This window comes from Leuresthes tenuis, unplaced genomic scaffold (assembly GCF_036924035.1).
Source record: "Leuresthes tenuis unplaced genomic scaffold, fLeuTen1.0.hap1 SCAF_18, whole genome shotgun sequence".
Classification (NCBI taxonomy): domain Eukaryota; kingdom Metazoa; phylum Chordata; class Actinopteri; order Atheriniformes; family Atherinopsidae; genus Leuresthes; species Leuresthes tenuis.
In genome coordinates this window covers 10,647,921-10,669,373 of record NW_027325372.1, presented here as the reverse complement: position 1 = coordinate 10,669,373, position 21,453 = coordinate 10,647,921, and the positions used below count along the sequence as shown (strand labels likewise).

General features: G+C 39.4%; 2 protein-coding genes across 7 annotated transcripts in view; one reads left to right on the top strand and one right to left on the bottom strand.

Annotated features, from left to right (window-relative positions):
- Positions 1-35: 35 nt before the first annotated feature.
- On the bottom strand, positions 36-3,077 carry LOC140274816 (transcription termination factor 1, mitochondrial). Of its 2 annotated transcripts, XM_072370180.1 has the most exons (3): positions 3,021-3,073; positions 2,237-2,298; positions 36-1,810 (listed from the first exon to the last, which is right to left on the bottom strand). In XM_072370180.1, the coding sequence occupies exon 3, from the start codon at positions 1,789-1,791 to the stop codon at positions 637-639; it is 1,155 nt and encodes a 384-aa protein (XP_072226281.1). In that variant the 5' UTR covers positions 1,792-1,810; positions 2,237-2,298; positions 3,021-3,073; the 3' UTR covers positions 36-636. The 2 variants fall into 2 exon arrangements, with proteins under 2 accessions (XP_072226281.1, XP_072226280.1); XM_072370179.1 differs by lacking the exon at positions 2,237-2,298 and having other exon boundaries at positions 3,021-3,077.
- Positions 3,078-7,787: 4,710 nt separating this feature from the next.
- akap9 (A kinase (PRKA) anchor protein 9) overlaps positions 7,788-21,453 on the top strand; it is a 61,625-nt gene continuing 47,959 nt past the window's right edge. For all 5 annotated transcript variants that reach the window (XM_072369972.1, XM_072369970.1, XM_072369971.1 and 2 more), the window contains exons 1-3: positions 7,788-8,004; positions 16,631-16,903; positions 21,319-21,363. In XM_072369972.1, the coding sequence (XP_072226073.1) occupies positions 7,957-8,004; positions 16,631-16,903; positions 21,319-21,363 (366 nt within the window). In that variant the 5' untranslated portion in view covers positions 7,788-7,956. The remainder of the gene's footprint in view (positions 8,005-16,630; positions 16,904-21,318; positions 21,364-21,453) is intronic.

Below are 21,453 nucleotides of genomic sequence, written 5' to 3'. Positions count from 1 at the left end.
AGAGTATTTTTTTAAATTACTTTAATGGTGGTATATAGTTAAAATGCAAGCCTATATATAAAGGATAGGACGTTTTCTGAACATTTCTGGGTTCCCTAAAAGAACAACAACACACAATCAGTTATTACACATTCACACTAGTACATTAGTACAACAAAAAACAATAGTTTTTTTAATCTGACTTTTATTTTTAAATTAAACATTCAGATACAATTCAAAAACAGTTAATCGACATGTAATGGACATACAGTTGTGCAAGGAAAATGTCATGTTTTTTTCTGCATATTAAATCGAGTCTTTTGAGTGCACCAAAGCTGAAAGCTGAAAGACTCAGTCAACTATGAGAAAAGCACACAGCAGCGTTTAGAGCAGTTTCAAGCATTAATGCATTGCTGGTTTGGACCATTGACTGGACAAGATAATAGGAAACTTCAGGTTTGTCTCGTGAAATATATTATGGACTAAAAGATGTTTCAAGAGCGTAAGCTGTAGTAATAAAACAGTCACCACAGCTTTTCAGTGATACTGAAATATTACAAATCAGTATGTAATGTCATTACATGAATGGAAAACATGGCTATTCTCTCAGGGTCATGGGAAAACATCCTTCTAACTTCACTGTAAAAGCAGCTACAGTCAGTTATCTGATAAGGCTGCAAGTTTTCCTATCTTTGCATCAAATCGCTTTCGACTGGAGTCTAAGATGTTGATACCATTTGTCTTGAAGTCATATCCCACTCTCTGCAGCTCCTGCAGTCGCCTTGCAATGTTCTGTGTGCTGTAGTCCAACACCTTGGGCTTCTCTAGTATCTGCTTTATTGTTATTCCTTCTTTTAGAAGGCAATCTAATTTGGTGTTCAGTGTTTTTGTCCTAATGTAGAGAATCCTTGGATAGCTGATAAACAGCTTTTTTGTGTCATCTTTCTGACAGCCAAGTGAAGCCAACTTCTGCTGAAGAGTGTCAGAATTCTTTTTCAGGTACTCGTTGGACAGGTTGAGAATTTCTACCCCATTTCCCTGAAGCAGAGCCAGCAGTTCTGAATTGTTCAAGTTAAGAGAGGCTCTCAGGTTCTCTATGTTCGTCTTCACTCTTTTAGTGCTTCTGATGAGAATATAGACGTTTTTAGATATGACGGTTTTGGTAAACTGCACCGGATCTTTCCCTCCGAGATCAGCGCAAACGTCCACCAGTAGCTCCACCATCTGCTTGTTCAGGTCTACGCTGTTGGAGAACGTACGGGGTGCAATGGTCAGCAGCCGATGAAGGTCTTTGTTGTTAAGTCCCAATGAGATAAAAAAGGCTATATTCTTCTCCAAGTTCTCGTTATCACTGGAGCGGAAGAAAGACTCAGGGGAGCGATCCAGGATGCTCACAATTTCTGCATCCGTTGCGAGCACATTTCTCCACAGCTTCCAGCGTTGTTTCAAGTGTTCAATTGAGCGGGTGATGGCGCGGGGGTAACGGGACACGATGCTGGCAATTACTTTGTCGCTGGCACCTTTTTCTTGCAGGAATTGAGTGAGGCCTTTCTCATTAGTGAGCACTTTACGAAGCACCCCTGGCTGACGTTGGCGCACCATTTTTACATCGACTCCCATCTGAATCAAGTTGTCAAGTAGGGAGTCATTCTCTGGGTGCGCTGGCTGCTTTGAGACACTACTAATGCTGCAAAGCCTCCTGGAAAGGCAGGTGGATGCCAGCTTTAGTGGAATAAGCCTAAAACTCTGCTGCATCATCAGTGATCGACTGAGGCTGAGAAGGACTCTTACTCCAGTGACTGTTGCCATCATTATTGGAAGGAATGCAAATCTAGTCAAAGAAAAAAACAATAAGAGATGAGTTATCGCAGCCATTTGGTTATAAATGGTGCACAGCAGTCAGTTTGTAAAGAGTAACCAGGAAATTATAATGAGGACATTTTTCTCAGAGTGATCTTGTTTGCTATTCATCAACATTGCAGTGGCTGAACACATGTTCTTTCTATTTAAAGATCTTTATTTGTACTTAATTTTATTCATAAAGCACATTTAAAACAGTGTGAATTGCACCAAAGTGCTGTATAGTAAAGGTTAAATAAAACCAGGAGCGATAAAACATGCCGAAAAAAAGTTATACTCAAATCAAATGCCAAAGAGAAGAAGCAGGTCTTCAATAATGTCTTTGAAGTTTCTAGGGTCACACAAATAGATGAGTTGTTCCCAATATTAGGAGCAGTCACTACAAAGGCATGATCACCTCTATTTCTGTGTTTGAATCCAGGAACATCTAAGAGCGTGTGACCGGTCGATCTCAGCATCCTAGCTGGAGCATAATTATGTAAAAAAAAAATAAAAATTTAGAAAAACAGGGGACAAACAGTATGGAGCCTGAAAAACTAACAATAAAACCTTAAAATCTATTCTGTCAAGTACAGGAAGCCAAAAGGAGTGATGACAACACTGGTGTTATGGGACCAGGCCTTTTTGCTCTCATCAAAAGACAAAAAGGCAGCATTTTGTACCAGCTGCTGACAACGATGAGACGTCTGATCTATACATAAAAGGAAATGCAACAATCTGGCCGAGTTGTATCACTGGGAACTCTTATAATTAATCATTATTTTTGGCAGAAACTTGTCCGAGATTTGGTGAGTTTATGCCACTGCCTTAACATACGTTCCTGACTCTGAAACCGAAACTTAATTCTAACATTCAGACCCAATAGCAGCTGTAAAGTGTGAGCAACTTTAAACGAGGACAAGATACGCATGATTACCATCCCTGCAAAGTTAATTAACATGTAAATACCTCAAGATTGATTTGAAACTACATGCAGTAGAATTGGCATCAACATTAAATCCGTGTGCACGTTGACAATGTTACTTTCATTATTTATCCACAGAGCAGAGAGTCGACTGAATGAAAGGTCCAGGCTAACAAGACAGTAATGGCTGCTTTTTACTGTGCCATTTATTACCCTATTAAATATTTTAGCACTGTATTTCGGAAAGTATATATCAAAACTAAAATAAATAACATACCACATTGGGACACTTGATTTCTCACAAGCCCGGGGGGGAGGAGTTTGAAAGCTCAATTCCAAGCGGAAATGTGAACTTGGCGAAATCTCGCGAGATTTAACATTTAAGGAAAAAGAAAACTGCACGTTAGCGCCTCTTAGCGTTTAGGAGGTAAAAACGCGTTCATTTTCAACCAGTAGATGGAAGCAAAGGCCTTGAGTGTAGATTATTAAAACCAGGTAATCATGACTCGAGAAAACAAAAAGCTGGATTCGTGTTTTCTGTACATTCTATCTGTAATCAATTCATAAATGTTCACTGCTATGATATACCGAAATTCTTTATGTAGTATTTGTGAGGATATAAGTATTTTTACTTGCAATTTATTTGTTGTTGTTTTTTTTAAGTACAAATCCTTCAGGACCCTATGAAATATTTTAAAATAAAAGCATAACTTTGTCATTGTGAACCTTTGGTTGAATTGTGAAGGACAAGATTGTTAAAATGTGTTGCTTGTATAGGCATTAATTGCAATTTTGTCTCAGCTACAGTTGAGGCTCTTGTAAATGATACAAAAGAGCATTTAGATTCTCAGCTGAAAAACCTAATGACCCATTGGTTCTTTTTACCGATGAGTCGCCCCACTTATGAATATTTCAATAGCACAGAGATAGCTTCACTATGTAGATGAGTTTTCACTCTGGTCCTCCGAGACTGAAGCGACCGGTGTTTTAGTCATAATTGCTTTCACACTTAAAGGTTGGACAATTATGGTCAGCCTCAGCCATCAACAGCGCACAGCATAATTTGCATAGCTAGTTAACATCCATTCAAAGGGTTTGTTCACAGCATTTTTCTTCCCATCTAGCCATTTCCTACATGTAGACTGATGCAGTAATGTGGGAATGGCTCTAACTGACTATGATTCTGTTACTGACATTTGAAAAAAGGCTGCGACTGAATTAGGTCCTATTTAACTAATTATCTACAATTAACACCAGGTGATGATATCATTTATTGCCTTCATCTATGGTAGTTATACCAGTGAAACGCAGTTAATTATTCAGATCTGTTTAATGGTGAATGTGGTCAATATATGGCAACAAATGGTCAACATATGGCACATGCAACTTGACACTGTACTATTTATCAAACTTAAGAAGAAAAAAAAGAAGAAAAATTGATCAGTGAATTTATATTTCAATTCATTCGGGCATATAGTATATACTGATATACTGTTGTGTTTTTATCATTACAGTCTTAATCCACTTGCTATGCTCTCCTTTGCAGAGCTGCTTCGGTAACTGCAGACACAGTACACTCACTGTGTGAATCAATAATTTAGAAGCTGACGAAACTTTCAAATGTTCATAGTTTCTTGTGCACGCTGTTGCATAAGCAGCAGATGTTCCCAGGTGAGAGCACGTTGTTGAAAAATGTCCAAAAGACGATATGTGGAATTCAAGATCTGTCAGACGATCAGCTGCTCAGCTCCTGTCAGCCGAAGACGGAGAGCATCCTCTCCTGCTGCAGCTGGTATGTTTCAAATCAGAAAATTGAAGAAGTGGAATAGAAACTTTAGAATATCATTGTATTGTTATTATTTTCTATTTTCAAGCATGTGAATTGTGCAAATCCTATCGAACTACTACTTAGTGGGGGAGAAATTTGATTCAGAGATGTTTGTACATTAAGACTGTATGTTATGTTGAGGGCAAGAACTGAGAAATGTTTGCGAATTTTGGGGTTTTGACAACTTATAGAGTTTCAATTACACAAATACACATGCAGTATCCAAGCAAAGAATATAAGAGATTAAATATCTTCCAGCAGAATACTCTTCCTGTATAAGTGAAAATCCACAGAAAATTTAAAAAAGCACAGTAAAATAAATATTTCAGCAGTCAGAATGTTTTCTTAAGTAGTAAAAAACATTTTTCTTCTAGTATACTGAGGCATTTAAGATAAAGCAACAATAAAGCTTACCAGACATGGCATCAACATGGCATAAACTGATAATAATAACCTCCACTTTTACAGAATCCTCCCAAAGGCCTTAATTATTGCTTCCACAACTTGCCGCCCACATGTCCCATTAACACTGAACAATGAATGAAAAAATTTATGTAAGAAAATGAATTTAATACAAAAAATATTTTGCGAGTGAGCATGGAAGATGACTAGCTTGCTGCTGGTTGCTGTGAAACATTTCAGAGCAAGCCTTCAGTGTATGAATAATTCAAATTAAATTATTTGAAGATGGAGGATCAATTCCACTTTGAGTCTGTCAGTAAGAGATTGACCATCTTTTTCTCCATCCCCTCCCCATCTGTCTTAGAAACCGGAGCTGGTCTCTCATGTTACCTGCAGCACCACTCAGCCTGGTTACCCACCACTCAGCTCAAATGTTTCTTTTTCAAGGTAGAATTTTTGCAGTTTTGCCAGAAATGTGCTCAGAAAAACCAACGTCACATGTCTACTGTAAAGCACGAGGTGATGGCTCGGGCCTTTGTTAACAGAAACAGCTTTGACACGAAAACATTTAGTATTGAAAAAGAAAAGCTGAACAGGGACAGCTCTGGCAATCAGTCCTCCTGTTACCATAGAAACTGAGCACACATTCTAAGCTGTATTCAGACTGTAGAAAAATAAAGTGAAATTTTAAATGTTTAGAAAAAATATATTAAATTATGAACAAATGCATTCCTAATGATATATGTTGAAGTATTAAGTGGTTTTCTTATTTCTGTGCTGCCCCTGCGTGTTAACTTTTTTTTTCCGAACCAAAAACATTGAGGAAAAGGTAAATATACAGGACACATGAAAAGAATGTGCATCCTTCTTAATGTCATGAGATTTTAATTATTAGAATACAGCTTTAGGCAAATCACCTGGTCCTTACCAGGTCTTAAATCTGAATAAATACATAAATACAAATGAACAACTAAATATGATATTACACTGTGTGATAATTTATTGAGAAAAAGCTAAGATAAAATGCAAAAAGTGTGTGGAAAAACTGACTATATTCATATCGCTTCCACAGGGATTAAGAAAGTAAATAGGAGTCAGGTGCTGTTAATCACACACCCTTGATTAATTGATTACCAATAAGTGTGAGGAACCTCTATTAAAGCAGAAGTCTTGGCAGTTTGCTGGTCTGGAGCGTTCAGGTGTGTCTTAACACAATGCCAAGGAGGAAAGAGATCTGCAGAAGCAGCTGTTGCAGCCTATCAATCTTAGAAGAATCAGCAGGACACTTCTAAAATATTTGGAGTCCATTATTCTTCAGTGAGAAATATAAGTAGAAAACATTCACCACAGTTGTCAATCTTCCCAGGAGTGGATGTCCTTGCAAGTTCATCCCAAGGTCAGACTCTACAGACCTCAGTTAGCATATTAAACATTAAAGTTTATGACAGTCGAAATGGGGAAAAAGAAGATTGAACAAATAAGATTTGTTTGAAAGTTTTTCAGGAGAAAACCTGCCCCTCAAAACCATTTTCTCTCTATAAAGGACATGACAGCACAATTTCTGTTTGCAGAATGGACACTAGACAAACCACAAGACTTTGGGCATACGAGATGAGAAGTATGTCTATAATACATAGCACCATGTTATTACTACTAATACTAATTACAGTATCCCAGCACAAAGACCTCATACCAACGGTCAAATACGGCGTTGGAGGGCTGATGATTTGGGCTCCTTTTCAGGCACAAGGCCTGAACACCTTGCAGTCATTGAGTCCACCGTGAACTTCTCTGTATACCTAAGTATTCTATAGACAAATGTGAGGCCATCTGTCCAACAGATAAAGCTGACATTGCGTCATAGGACATTGATACCAACAGAGTATCATAGGTTGATCATAGGTTTAAGCAAGTATTGTTCAGTTGCTGAGAGGGAAATAAATCAAGGTGTTTGAATGGTCCAGTCAAACTCCAGATCTCAACCTGATTAAAATGCTGTCACAGGACTTTAGAAGAGCTGTCCATCAACAAATACCTGCAAACCTCAATAAACTGAATCAACTTTGTAAAGTCCAAAATGTTCAGACAAAGATGTGAGAGACTGTTGCTCATCTTAACAAAAAAACAATTCAATCAAATTATTGCTGCTAAAATTGGTTCTAAACAACCCCCCCACTGATGTACTTATTTGTTTTGGGTACTCAGTAAGAACCATATCATTATGTTTTGTCCATAAGTGTAAAAACCTGAGCACTGAAAGAGAGTGTACGTCATTGTTTTTATCGTGACTGTACTTAGAAGTCCAACTTGATTCAAATTCAGTAAGTACTTTGTCACTTACAGCAGTGATAATGTCCGTGAAAAACACAACATTAACTATTTCTATGCACAGTCTGTGATATAAAACCTGCAAGCGGGTTCAAGCTCGTTTTGTTCTTTCACTGAGAATTTCAACAAAGAAGGAGACATTTTGTACCGAGTAGATACATTTTTTAGATATTTGTACATTTACAAATCTGATATTGGAAGCATATAAATTTAATTAGAACATTTCTATTTAAACTACATGTCCGACACGAATTTGTGCTCAGATATCTGCAGTTTTACTCCTCTTTAATCATGTCTGTGGGCATTATTTTTGGTAAAAAGAACTGTACATCTTCTCAGCAGTCTATCAAATCGGTTGTGCTCCTTGGTTTAAACAGAAAGAACTAACAATTCTGATAGCAAGTGAAGCTACCACCAGTGGAATGTCAGTGGGCGTGGCTGTGAAGGCACCTACACGACGTCATCATAGTTGTGTCTCATGTTTACGTGGAAAACATGGCGGCGAACTACCAACAGCGAGATAGCTAGTAAATGCGAGTCACTGGCAGTGAGCTGCAGTCCTGACGAGATATTTATTTGGTAGCTTTTAGGTTTTTCTCTCGAATATCTCGTATGAAGCAGTTTCCTCCTTGTTCTAGCCCCAGGGACAGTGGTGATGGAAGACGAGGAGAGGCAAAAGAAGCTCGAGGCCGGCAAAGCAAAGGTATGATTCTCAGTTTTTGTGCTAGCATAACTCATAAACACTTCTGCCATTGCTTTAAACTTATAACTTATTGTTGTGGAGAACTTGTTTTCCTATTGCAAGGTCTGTCAGCTGTTTTTTTTGTTCCCCCTCCCCCTCATATGACCCTCTCAGCTGTCAGTCCCAGCAAACATGCGCTCCGCTGTGACAGCCGGGGTTTGCCGGGGGTTGGAGGGAGGGGTGTGGGTTAGCTTGGCTACCACTAACTAGCAACGTGTGTCTTTTGTCATGCAGCATCTGTAATATGTCTCTCCACTGTTTCCTTTTGCGGTTTTAGAAGTGCCGTGGAGGAGTATGCACGCAATGTTAGCTTAATCACCCACAAGTCCAGCAGTCAGATCGTTCATGAGGGCTCTTAAACACCACTTTAAGTGACTCTGACAGGCTGGTGTAACAGGATTTACAGGACATATCCCCACTAGCTAGAACAAGGATTGCTTCCCATGCCAAACTTGTGTTATATATTAGTTTTGTCAACCAGTTAAATCGACAAAATGTTCCAGGATAAACCCAGCTTGCCTTGCAACTCGTGGAAAACAACAGACTTATCTTCCCCAGTAAATCTGGATGAAATCTTATTTTATTATTATTGATTTTTTTTTTCACTTGCTGCAACTCTGAAGCTGCTCAGACCAGAGGTCTGCATTATACATTAGCGATAATGATACACCCCAGAAGCATGCATCTAATTGTATCAAACATTTATACAATAGAGAACTGAATTATATTTAGAAAAATAATGTCAACCAGTATTGCAGCCTTGTGATTGTATAATTACTTTTTATAGCCTCATCTTAACAAATAGCCACACATAGTTGTCACTGCTGTTGTAACTTCTCCTAGAATTATAATTTTTATCCAGTTGTGATTGTCTATAAACTCCCTACATATGATTTAATAGTGCATTCTGTCAGGCAGGCTGCAGAGAAACGTACAGTAATGCGTTTGATGACTCCTTTGCTCACTTCAAGTTTCATATTGGAGCTCGTGCTCCTGCTTTTAGGTTCGCACAGCTGGAGAGACCCTACCAAAGCCCATCTCCCTGGTTATGACCCTGGTATTCCGCCTTATAAAAGGCCACTCTGTGCTGCAGGCTGTTTAAAGTGCTGTTTTATTTTCACACCGTACCATGTCACCATGTCCTCACGCGCAGTAGAGAAACATCTCAAAATACTTCCCGGAATAACTCTTTGCAGAAATATCCAGGCCATTATTATTTGTGAGGATAGTTGGAAGAGACCGTGTTGGCTGAGATTGAATCTGAGCTGAAAAATGTTGAAGCCGGTCAGCATAAGCCGGTGCTTTTCCAAACTTATCGAAGACCAATTTCAACTAATTTTAGGTTTAGAGTGAGTATGCATTATCTGTCTTTTGCCTCAATATATATACTTGATAATATATATACTATATAAGACTTGACATTAGTTGTCATTTTGAAGTAGATTTGACTTTTTCAGCTGCAGCTGCTTTGTTTTAGATATCAGATGCAAAGACCAGTGAGAGTGACTGAGTGATGCATGTCTCGAGTCAAGTGAAAGACGAGTTTATGTTGATGTCTTACTGAACAGCACCAAGCAAGTGCTTACTGAGCCATACCAGACAATAAGTGAGGCAAAAATTGTGGGCTGGTGTTGCCAGGCTATTGTTCCAAGCCACGAGCAGCAGCTGTATTGTTGCCTTCGTGTTTCCCTTCAACGCAGAGCACACTGACAAAATGCGCTATTGTCAATAACGGGTACACTCATTCAAGACTTTGGCTCAGCTCTTCAGTTACACGAGTGTCAGTTCTCTCTGAAACACACCCAACAATAATCGAGAGGCTCAAGATGGAGCAAAATTTGACATTACCTCAAAGAATCTCAGCGTCACTTTGTGGCATCTTTTATGATCACCAGAGAGGATCTCTTGATTTTATGGCTTGTTTCTCTCCTGTAATATAATTAGTCATAAAGGGAGATATGTGTAAACTGTCAGCAAAACACAGGAGATCATTTTGTTAGTCTTTTTAACTATTTGAGAGAGCGTGTCTCCATTGGTGAGAATCAACTTTTAATTCCCATGTACTACTTCATCTTTTGTTTTTGTCTGTAGCTCTGCAATAGTTTGTCCGACTATATGTTTTCTTTAATTCAATATTGTAACTAACATACTTTTATTGTTATTTACAACTCAAAATGCAAAACGGCAGGGAGATCAATTTAACCGTGCATCCATAAAATCTGAATAAGGTTTTCTCAGGGTGCAGGTAGCCTTAAAGCCCAGTGTCATTGTCAGGTAGTCTCTCAGCTTTTTAGGACAGGTGACCTTCTTAACATCGGCCTGAATAGATAATCCTGCTGCAGAAGGCACCCCGCTGCGTGATGAATGTTCTATAACCAGCTCGGATTATGTAGCTTATTAATTGGCTTCATTGAAACTGGTTGGTTTTACTTTTAGGCTACTCGAGTTATCGTCTGTAGCACAATCACAAACTAATAAATACCCAAATACTCACGTTCTGTAATGGTCTGCAGCTCTGGGAGCGATGGTTGGGGTGTGATGGTCTTGCAGGTACTCAGTTTAATTACCTGGATGATCACAAACCTTAACTTTGTGTGCAGTTCTAGAAACGTTTGTGAAGACTGAGGGAATATGTTTTTAAAACGCTGTATTCTGTTGATGCAATATTGTTGAAGTCGGCGTGTTGCAGGGAAACTGTAACAGAAGAAGGCCAGTATCGAAGTAATATGAACCACATTATACACCAGAACTGATAGCACATTGTACAATGGTTCAATCCAGCTGTAGTAGAAAAAGGCTCCGGGTACAGAGTTGCTTGGACTTAAGAAAGCCAAGCACATTAAATCTGTGAAAAAGGGAAGTGTAGGACTTTTAGTAATCCTTCTGTCATCAAAACCAGGATGTTGTACCTGCCTGCCATTCACTTCAGCAGGTCAAAGTGCAGCACACAGGTGAAGCCTCTGATTTAGCTATTAAATACGGTACTGTGCAAAATACTTGAGCCATCCCTTATTTCTTTATAAATTGTCAAAACAGGAAATAGATGCAGCAGCGGTTTATTGAAACATGTTCAAACGTAAATGGAATTAAAGTAATAAAATAAGGCAAAAAGAGTTGTCCAGCTCTAAGCCTTGAACATCAATAATTGGTATTACCACCTTTATTCTTCAACACAGCCTGAGCCCTTCTTTGGATGTCGGCTGCCTTTTGTTCTGTTCTTAGACTAGATGATCCCACACCGCTTCAGTAATGTTGAGGTCTGGGGAGGATTGATCCCTCCATAAGACCTCTTTCCATTGATTGTTAGTACAGTGTCATTTGGCATAGCTCAGCCTTTTCTCCCCGTTTCCCCTCCTTAAGAATGGCTTCTTGACAGCCACCCTTCCATGGAGACCATTTCTGATGAGGCTTCAGTGAACAGTAGATGGGTCAAGTGAAGGTCCAGATGCATCTCTCAGGTCCTGTGTCAGGTCTTTGCTGTATTGTTTCCCATATTTCTAAAACACATCACTTTCCAGATACTGTTCATCTGCTCTAGATAGTTTTTGGACCTGCACCTGCTCCGAAAAGGTTGAACAGATGTGTGAAATGGGAATGGAAATGGGATTCGACACCTCTTTAAAAGATTACATGACATTGTGGTTCCTGGGAGGCAAAATCTAAAGAAATTAGGGCTGGCTCAAGATTTTTGTACTTCCTATTTAAGCCTTGTGTACATGGAAAAAAAAAGAAAATTCAATAAAGAAGCATCGGCAAGTGAATGTTTGTTTTTTTTTTTAGCATCTTTATCGAAAACATTTCTGTGTTGCTCTCTGCACTCTTCTGTGTCTGCAGTCTTCAGTAAAGTCATGCTGGATGAATACCTCAGTCAGAGATATTTGACTTCTGTTGTTGTCTAAATCTACTGACAGAGCAAAGGCACACAGTGTTGTTGAAATGAGAGTTTGTTCAAGATAGAGATTGAGTGTTTACATGAGGAGTCTGGACACAGACTGAGGCGTTCTCAGGCAAATCTACGTTTTGTGACTAGCGCAGCAGCAGGTTAGGACGCAGTGACTGCTGTCTTCACACTGTTGTGAACCTCTCGACCCGTATCTGTTCCACCAGCCCTGATTATCACTGGGTCTTTCTGATTGAAACAGTAGTGGAGTCACCTTGACTGTTGAAGCCGTCTCTGTTTCACATTCCTGCCTCCAGCCTTATGTGTGTGGTGCTTTAGGTTATTAGTTATACAGCAAACTGATGTGAAAAAACGCTCCTCAAGCACATGAACACAATGCAAAGATGACTTCCAGCTCCCGGTTAGGACTTACAACGTTCCTGCACAAGAAGACAGCTCCCCAGTGCAGAAGGGGGCGATAGTCTGTATGTCATGCAATAAGAGAAAATGGAGGATTTCTAGATTTTAAAAATGTATATACAGCAATGTGGGCTTTTTGTTTCTCAGCAGAGTCACACAGGACTGCTCCTTCATTAATCTTTGGTGTTGCTTGATTTGGATAAATTAAAATGAGAAATGACAAGTGATTGAGTGTTAGACACCTGTTCATCACTCTGTCTTCACTGCTTGACTGAAAATACAAGAGAGACAGATGTTTACGGTTGTTGGCTTGGCGTTTGATAGACTTTAAAATGAACGACCAACCAAGTTTTTTTTTATTTTAATTTTTAATTAACAGTGAAAACAGAACAGACAAAGGCTGCTGATGAGATGTTTGACAAAATGTGTTGTGGATTAGAATAACTAATATATATATATATAAGAAGATTTTGTCTTGTGTTTGAGGACTGAAGACAAATCACTTTGGTGTGTTACTTGATCCTTTCTCTGAAATGGCTTTACATGTCATTCAAAATGTTCCTAGAAGGCACATAAGTCCTCATCCCTTGTCTTCGTGTCTTATCAGAGTGATGGCCATTAGGTCGCTCCATCTGCTCTGCTGCTGCTAAATCAGGTGCTGCAGAGGTAGCTTCTGTTACTGGTGTTATTATCGGTAACTGATGTGTGTGTGTGTGCATGTGTGAAGCAGAAGATTGTTCGGCCCACTGAGTTTCCTGGAGTTGATGAACACAGCGGAACACTACTGATGCTCTCGTTGTCACATGACGTGTGATGCTGTGGGCTTCCCCTCCACACTGCGGTGATTTTTCCTCATTGTGCCTCCCAGATATGATTTAAACTCCCAAACGAAATGTAATCGATTACCCTGTAACACAAACATCCATTCCACTGACTGATGCATCGCTGGTTTTTTTTAAGCTAAAATAAGAATAACTGCTTTTTAAAATCTTTTAATGGTATCTTTCTTTTTAAAAAGAAAAATGTACTTAATGTGTTTTTTGTCTGAGTGAATTGACATAATCCATTTTAGCGCTCCATCTTGATCTGTTTAGAAATGAGAACAAACATTATCATGTTCTGAGGCCATGTCTTGATTTCTTTTCTTTTTTTTTTTTCTGAAACCATTTAACAGTTTTGCTTCAAAACTCACTGAAAGTGTTGTTTGAATACAAACTTATGGCGTTATATTTAACATATAAAGTCACTTGCTCGTTGAGTTTCTATAAACTGACCAATATATCTGGTGCAGTTGAATTATCAGATAGGAATGTACGTGTTGGGCTTATCCAACAAAATGAGTTGCTGCAAAACTGAGGCACTTCAACATGTGCAAAAATCATATGAGATTGTTTGTTCCGATTGATATCAAAATTGCAACACAGATTTCGACTTGTTAAAAGGTAACAAAGGGACATATTGAACAGAAACAAATATACGTGACTGTTTAAGTCACCAATACATTGGCATATGGAACTCGAATCTAGACATTTATTACACAATATAGTGAATTTGACCATCTGAAATGGAATGAGAGCATACTTGTTGATCTTTTTTTCCTTTTTGATGGTAGTAGTCGGCTTCTATTAGATGCAAAAAAAAAAAAAAAAAGAAAAATAAATGTCTGTCTAAATGTTGTCAAACAGCAGACGGTGATACACCTACGTAGTTTCTGTTTGGCCAGATGGCGATACAGCTACGGCGGCTTCCTTTCTCCATATGCTCAGCCCATACTCTGCTCTGCCCTGCCAAATAGGGCAGCTTGCAATGATTAGCTGCTCAGCAAAAGGCAAAACTCGGGGTGATTTCTGTTGGTGGGTCCACTCTATACGGTCCACCACTGCTCATGTTGTTTCCCGGGTGAGTCAGAATTAAGAAATCGCCTTGATTTCAAGCGTTTGTAGCCAGTGAATCTCCCATCCTGTAAGGCTGACAGCCATTCTTATTTTATTTTGTTCCATTGCTCTGGTTTTTGATAAAGAAAGCTCCTCTTGAAATGCAGATAAGTGGGAATTTTTGGAGGAGGGCTAGGTCGTGTGTGGAGGTGCGGAGGCTCAGATCAAGGGCTCTTTGAGCTTTTAAGCTGTGTATAGTAGGTGGCAACATGACCACGACGCCCACTCTCAGCTCTGTCGTGTCATCTTATAACCTCTTGAACAGCATCACAAAACCAGAGCTGTCAAACACAACTTCCTTATTTTGGGATTTAAGTTGCAGTTGGACTTCCCAGGTTGTGCATAAAATCTGTGACTCAGGTCTTGGCTCCAGCAATTGATTGTATTTAACTGACAATTAACTAAATATTGCTTGTGTTCGGTGCTGCCAGATTATGTAAATGTATAAACGGTTGATTTCAGTGTAATGAATATTCCCCATTTGTCAGGTTTATAACTCAGTTAAACTCACCAAAAGCAGACAAACCTTCTGGGTTATTTGATTTTTAAACACTTTCACATCTAAAGCATTTCAGTGCATCTGGACGGGACTCCGCAAAAAGCTTTTAAAATGTTATGAGAGTCCATTCATTGTGTAGTGCAGTTTCAAAAAGCCCAACCTCATTTTAGCCTTTGAGGCATAAAAGTCTGTTCTAAAGTCATCGCCAATTCATCCATTAGATGCCAAGACATTTCACAGAATCGCTAAGGAGTCTGATTTGTCAGTGGGGGTTGATGAGGGACGGACATTACCATCCCCCCCGACTCAAGGTGCACTCATGAGATTGTTCTAGAGCTGCATCGCATGATGAGAAAACGTATTTGATGTGAATTAAATAGACGAAATGCAGGATGTTTTTCTGCATTCCCCACTCATGCAGACAGTGTAATTACACCCTGTGCCTGCCTTCGCTGCTATTAACATCCGGCCCCTGAAGAGGCACGCAGAAGTAACAGTGCTGAACTTGTCTGTTAAGTGTCTGATGGTCTGTGATGTCTGTCATATGGTGCAGGGGTATTTCACAGACAGGTGAGAAGGCATTAGTGCGGTATCCCTGGCAACAGCTTGTCTAGAAAATATCAGTGGCAGATGGTCCACGCAGCCACCTGCTGTCAGCTCTGCTCAGGTGACTCTTGCCCCTTGTTTTGTTGTTGTTCACATATAATGAATACCAGTTGTTTCTTTAGCCCGTGTCACTAGTTTTATCATTTCCCTGGTGGTTATCAAATGAAAGATGTCGGGGGGGAAAAAGGAAGGCAGAGTGAGAGGTTGGAGATGCACCCTTCAACCACAGCATTAGATGAAGTAAAGAGCTTGATCGTTAACACTTTTGCACACAGAGTTCACCCCTACGCTTCAAAGGTACTCCCTAACAGCAGCTGCCCTTTGCTAGCAGTGTCATGTGCACCACAAAATCTTCTCAAGAACACATCGAAGATCCAAGGTGTTTTCAGAGGTGTTCACCTCCTAACCCCCAGATCCTGACCCGATTGAGCATCTGCAGGATGCACCAGAATAAGCTGATTCACGACTGCACTCTGTGAACTTGTGTCGGAAAGTTTTGTGTTGTTGGTGAATTAAAATAGGTCGGACGTATGAAGATATAAATCTGGGGTCCTGAAAATTATGATTATGTTTTAGTTTTTCTTCCGAGAGTCACAGCTTTTGGGAAAATGAAGGAAGACCCAATATAGTGTGGAAGTTGGTAGCTAAAAAAAAAACTCTTAATCTGTCACAATTCCATGAATATGACCAATTCCAGACAGAAACAAGAGGTAACCTGATGTTTGTTTGTGCTGAATAAAGTAAAGGTAAAAGTAAAGTAAACGTTTCGAAAAGCCTGATCGAATGTTTTCACAGATCACTGACACACTGTAGTTTGAAAAGGCAATCCCTTTAGTCGGGATTAGCGCCTGACACAGCAAGAGGCATGTGTCGGGTCAAATGGACACAGGGAGAGAGAATTCATTTGGAGCATGCGGGACACCTATTTGGGGCATAAAAATGTTTCGCTTGAATATCACCAAACTGTGTCAATTCAGAGTAAGTTCACCTGTTTTTTGGGTTTTTTTTTCCCTCCGTTATTAGTAGCATTAAGTGTTTGTCAGAGATACTATTGAATCACGAGTGAAACGGCTAATTAGCAGCTAATAACCTAGCATTTAGGTCATACAAAAGGATCTGAGCGGAAGCTGCAAGCAGAAATGTAGGATAGAAAAACGGTAAAATGAATATCTGCGTTTGCGTTTGGAGCGTAAAGTTTAATTTTTGGCTCGAACACTACCTGTTACTCTTTTCTCTCTCTCTCTCCAGTTGGCTGAGTACCGCCAGAGAAAAGCTCACACGGACTCCCAGAAGAAACAGAAAAAGAAGAAGAAAAAGAAGCCGGTCGAGGGCTCGGAGGGCGATTCGCAGGAGAGAGTGGGGGTCGGGCTGGATGAGTCTGTGGGAGGAGAGGACGTCTCAGGCGTGGGACAAGATGAATCACACGGAGGAAATGAAGAACCACCAACAACAGAGTTCACCTTCACCAAGACGCTGAGGAGCGGAGAGACCGTCAAGCACGACCAGACCTATAAGATAGAGGTAGACGCTCACATTTCTTTTATCCACTATCCTGTGCAGCAGCACACACTCTCACAGAATACTGTTTTAGTGGCAACTGTGTTATTTGGGAAGTTGTCACGCACAAGTCCAATCTAATGTACACATTTGCTTTTAGGTATAGGAGAAAATTGGACCATATTTGGGCAAAGTAGGCACTTCAGTGTCATTAAGCGTCCTTGAAAAAGTGATATTTGGATATTTAAATCTGTGGAACATTTCATACAGGTGGTGTTTCCAGCTGTTGCCATCTTCTAATTGTTGAGAATATTCAGGTTTCCAGTCACTATTTGGAACTGGTTTATATAGGATTTCCGATTGTGTGATCAGTTTTTGTTGGGATTTAAGCAGAATAACAGTGAGCATTGCAATTGTTTTGTGCAAATAGTGAAAACTAATGAGCAATATCTGAAACATCTTATTAAATTAACAAGAGGAACATCCACAAATGCCCACGCTGCTGGCTGTAAGTGCGTGAAACATCACTAAATGGTGTGATGTACCTTGCAAATTAAATTTCTGCTAATCCTTTAATGAAACTCCATGACACATGAATTCACCCATCCCCCTGAGTCCACTGTGTTATGACTAATAACTGTCCAAATGCTTTGAAAGAGCAAATGCCTCTGCAGCTTTACTGAAAAATACTGACCAGGAAAAAAAAAGACTTTCATTACTGTTTCTGAATACATGAGTGGTGCATTCTCACAGACAAACTGACCCGTTTGTTTTTCAGCCTTCATCAGAAAGTTTTTCGTCCATCTCTGGCCTCGTTTTCTGAATTTCCATCTCCCCTTCCTACGCCTACAAGTTACTGATTGTACGGCTCCCTTTAATTAGCTAAATTCTTTATTGTTAACATGTACAAAGAGGCGTTTTTATATGACGATAGATCTGGGTGAAAAACGTTGTTGTGTCTGTTGTTTCCTGGAGCTTATTGAGCCCATTGTTGCTGCCATGGCAACCGGTTCCACTGGGAGCTCTGAGCGGGGATACAGGAATTTTCAGCAGTGATGAAGAAATGATAAAAGTCTGTTTTATCCTTTGAATTTTCAAAAATAAGTGTTTAAGAGATGAGTGTAGGATTTTTTAGCTGCATATTTGCATGTTTGATTCTCACCTTTTCACCAAAAATACATTTTAGAAAACGTTTAATGACAGAAATCCTGAAGAAAGATGACAAGTATGACCTAAGTATGACCGAACCCTGCCTTTTCTTTTCTTTCTTTCTGTTTTTCTTTGAGCCTTTAGTGAACTTGCAACACGATGCCGTTGAAGAGGCAACATACTGTAATCCAACAGAGGCCAGATTTTTAAGGTCAATTTGATCCTAATGGACCAGTAGAGGGACAAACTTTTGAATTTTTCACAAAAAAGAGACCTTTCATCAGACTTTATCCATGACCTTATTTGGAGTGACTAAACTAGGTTATATTGTGTCATTGGAGAGTGGCATTATAGGCCACGTCACTCATGCCTGTGATGAACATAAGCCCTTTTTACACAGCCCATTTCAAGGACCGATGCACCTTTGTTGCTTGTCAGTTGCCCGTCTCTCTTTGGTCTGTGTGTTTTTCCAAAGGGACACAGCGGAGGCTTTACAAGGACGTTGTTTTTGTGCCGTTATGTCCTGACCACTGCCTTTGCCATATACTAGAATAAAAGGGAGTAAAGTTTCAGGATTTTTTATTTTTTTTTCAACTGGGCACGTGTTGTTATTAATCCTTGTGAGTGAGTATTGATCATATTTATTCATAAGAGGCAGAAACAGCTGATTCTCGTGTGATCAGTCACATGAACGATGTTTTCCCTATGATAGGTTATTCCCTCCCTCCTTGTTTATTTTAACTCTTTCAAAATGGATTAATGATGAAAAACAGACTTGTTTTTACAAAAAAAGGTGATGGAAACACGACTAATCTGTAGGATTCGCCGGTTTTCATGAGTGTAATATCGCCTGTAACTTTGAATTATTGTGTATTATTATGTGTTATTAAAACACCCAATGTTTCGCTCCACTGTTTCTTTGGTAGCCAAAAACAGTCAAACCAAGAAGTGAAATCACATTTTCATGTTGAAATGCTCACAACAATTAGGACAGTTCATTTAAAAGTGAGGGGAATTGAATAAATAGCTTTTCCACGAGTAAAAAAAAATAAATAAAAGAATAAAAAAAAAATCCATAAAGATTTGTTTGTAGTTTTTGGTGCTCAGAAATGCGTGTTTCAGTACACATAGTGATTTAAACACTAGTTTAAAGCTTCGTGTGCATACTAATATCCAGAAATGCATGTTTTGTCTCTCCGGGTCCTTCAGCTTCCTCCAAGCATCCAGAAATGTGCCCGTTTGGGTTAATTTGTGATTCTAGATTGACCCTGGGAGTGAGTGTGAATGGTCGTTTGTTTCATCTGTCTCTGTGTGGCCCTGTGAAGGACTGTGGACCCATCCAGGGCACACCCTGCCTCTCGCACAGTAACAGCTGTGATTAAGCAGGCTTAGAAAATAGATGGATGGATGGATGGATGCTTCCACTTGATATGACCTGCCAGTTTCTCAGTGTGAAACAGAACAAACCCTGAAACGGGAAAATGGGAGATGAGCTTGATTTGATCTGTAAATGCAAGCCACCAACAATCTTCCCTGATCTGTGCTAAAGTCTTGCTGCAGTGGTGCTTTTATGACTTTTTCTGCTACTAAAGGATGCCCTCGGCTGTATCCTCTTTGAAAAGGATGAAAAGAATCTCGAAGGTTCTCAGAGATTTGGCCAAACTTTAAGTTGTGTATTTCTTCTTTGGAGATAATGTTATTCAGCAGGCTGTTTGAAACCTAACAAACACAGGCCGTGTAAAGTTAAGTAATACTAAATATCATGACCTCATTTGATATTTACAAATTTAACAGCTGTTAAATCCTTTTTTTTCTTTTGCTATTTAAAAATTAAAGTATGTTTAGCGTATTAAAATGTATGTTGAAATTACAGCTGGTATTTGGTCTTTACAAAAAATAAATAAATAGACATTTCAACTTGCAGTTGACTGATTTATTTTGAAAATATTAGAACAGCTGTAGCCTGAGCCTTTGTCCTGGGCTTTTTCCGACTAATAAATATTCACCCCTTTTGTATTATTGTGCAGAAAATCAATGTGAGACACTTGTAAAAACATGCAAACCCGAGGGCTCTCGTACATTTTATATTCCATCATTCAAGCCCTCTCAGTCTCTTTTCATGGCCCTGTGCTGCCACTCTTTTTCCTGAACCCGCTGTACAGTTGATGCAGTACATACCCACAAAACTACTTGGTTGCCATGGAGACAGACAATTGCCTTTTAAAAGGGTTTGGATGTGTTCTTCTATGTGACCAATACCGGTGGCCTTGCAACACATTTCAGGGGACTTAAAGGCTGATTGAATGCATCATCACGTTTCTTACGCAGCGAGCGTTTTTAATTCATTCTTTAGAGATGGCAAACATCCTCTCTCATACAAAAGACTGTTGGTCGAACGGTGATTTACTGCTGCCTGAGCTGTCAACAAACAAAACCTGCTTTTACTTTTAAGAGACTGGACCAATCAGGGTGAATTGTGTGAGTCATTTGATCGATTTTGTTTTTTCAGCACTTCAGAGAAAATTTGGGCACAATTTTCATCCTTCTCTGAAAAAAGAGCTGCTCACAAGGCCCTGATGATGCTCCACTGAGCAGGAGGAGAAACACAAACGGTCTCCATTCTTTTGAATGAGAATCATTCAAAGATTCTAGTGTGTTGACTCAGCTATGTTCTAATTAATTAAGTTTGAACAAAATGTTAATTTGTAAGACTCTTGTCTACTCGTTCGACTTATTCACCTTAAAATGTGCAGGTAAATAAAAGCTTGAAGTAGACACATCCCAACAGCCCACACAGCTCTCAATAGTCAGAAATGTTGTTCTACTCTGCCCCCCCACACAATTTCAATTTATTAGCCAAGAAATATTCCCCATAATAGATTTTCATAATGGTCCTCATTACCCAGGGGGAGTGAGAGAGGAGCCAGATGGATAATTGTAAAGTGACTATATGCTGAAAGAGGACACATGTTTGAACATTTTATTGTGTGCCTTTGTTGTACCACATTAAAGTTTGTCAGATGTCAGAAATTACGCTGCTTATTATGTATGTGTGCCACGCTAGGACCCAATTTCATTTCAAAGTTGCACTCAACTTTTATTTAAATTGCAGTTCCTGTTAATTTAAATCAAGTTTTTGTCGTAAATGGGATGCTGTTGCTATCTTTGAAAGAATGGGTTTCTTAATTTGTCTCCTCTGTTGGGATGGAAATCACTTCTTTTGCATCAGTTAGAATTTCTTCATCACATCTCAGCATGTTGTATTGATAGAATAATTATTTCTGTTGCAGCCAGAGAGTGAAATGTCCACCACCGCTGAAGATTATTCCTCAGAGGTGAGCCGACCTTTCTTAAAACTGAAATCTTCGCTTGGTGCCATGAACTTCCTGCCTTTTAATTCAACTTCTTTACACTGTTATGTTCCC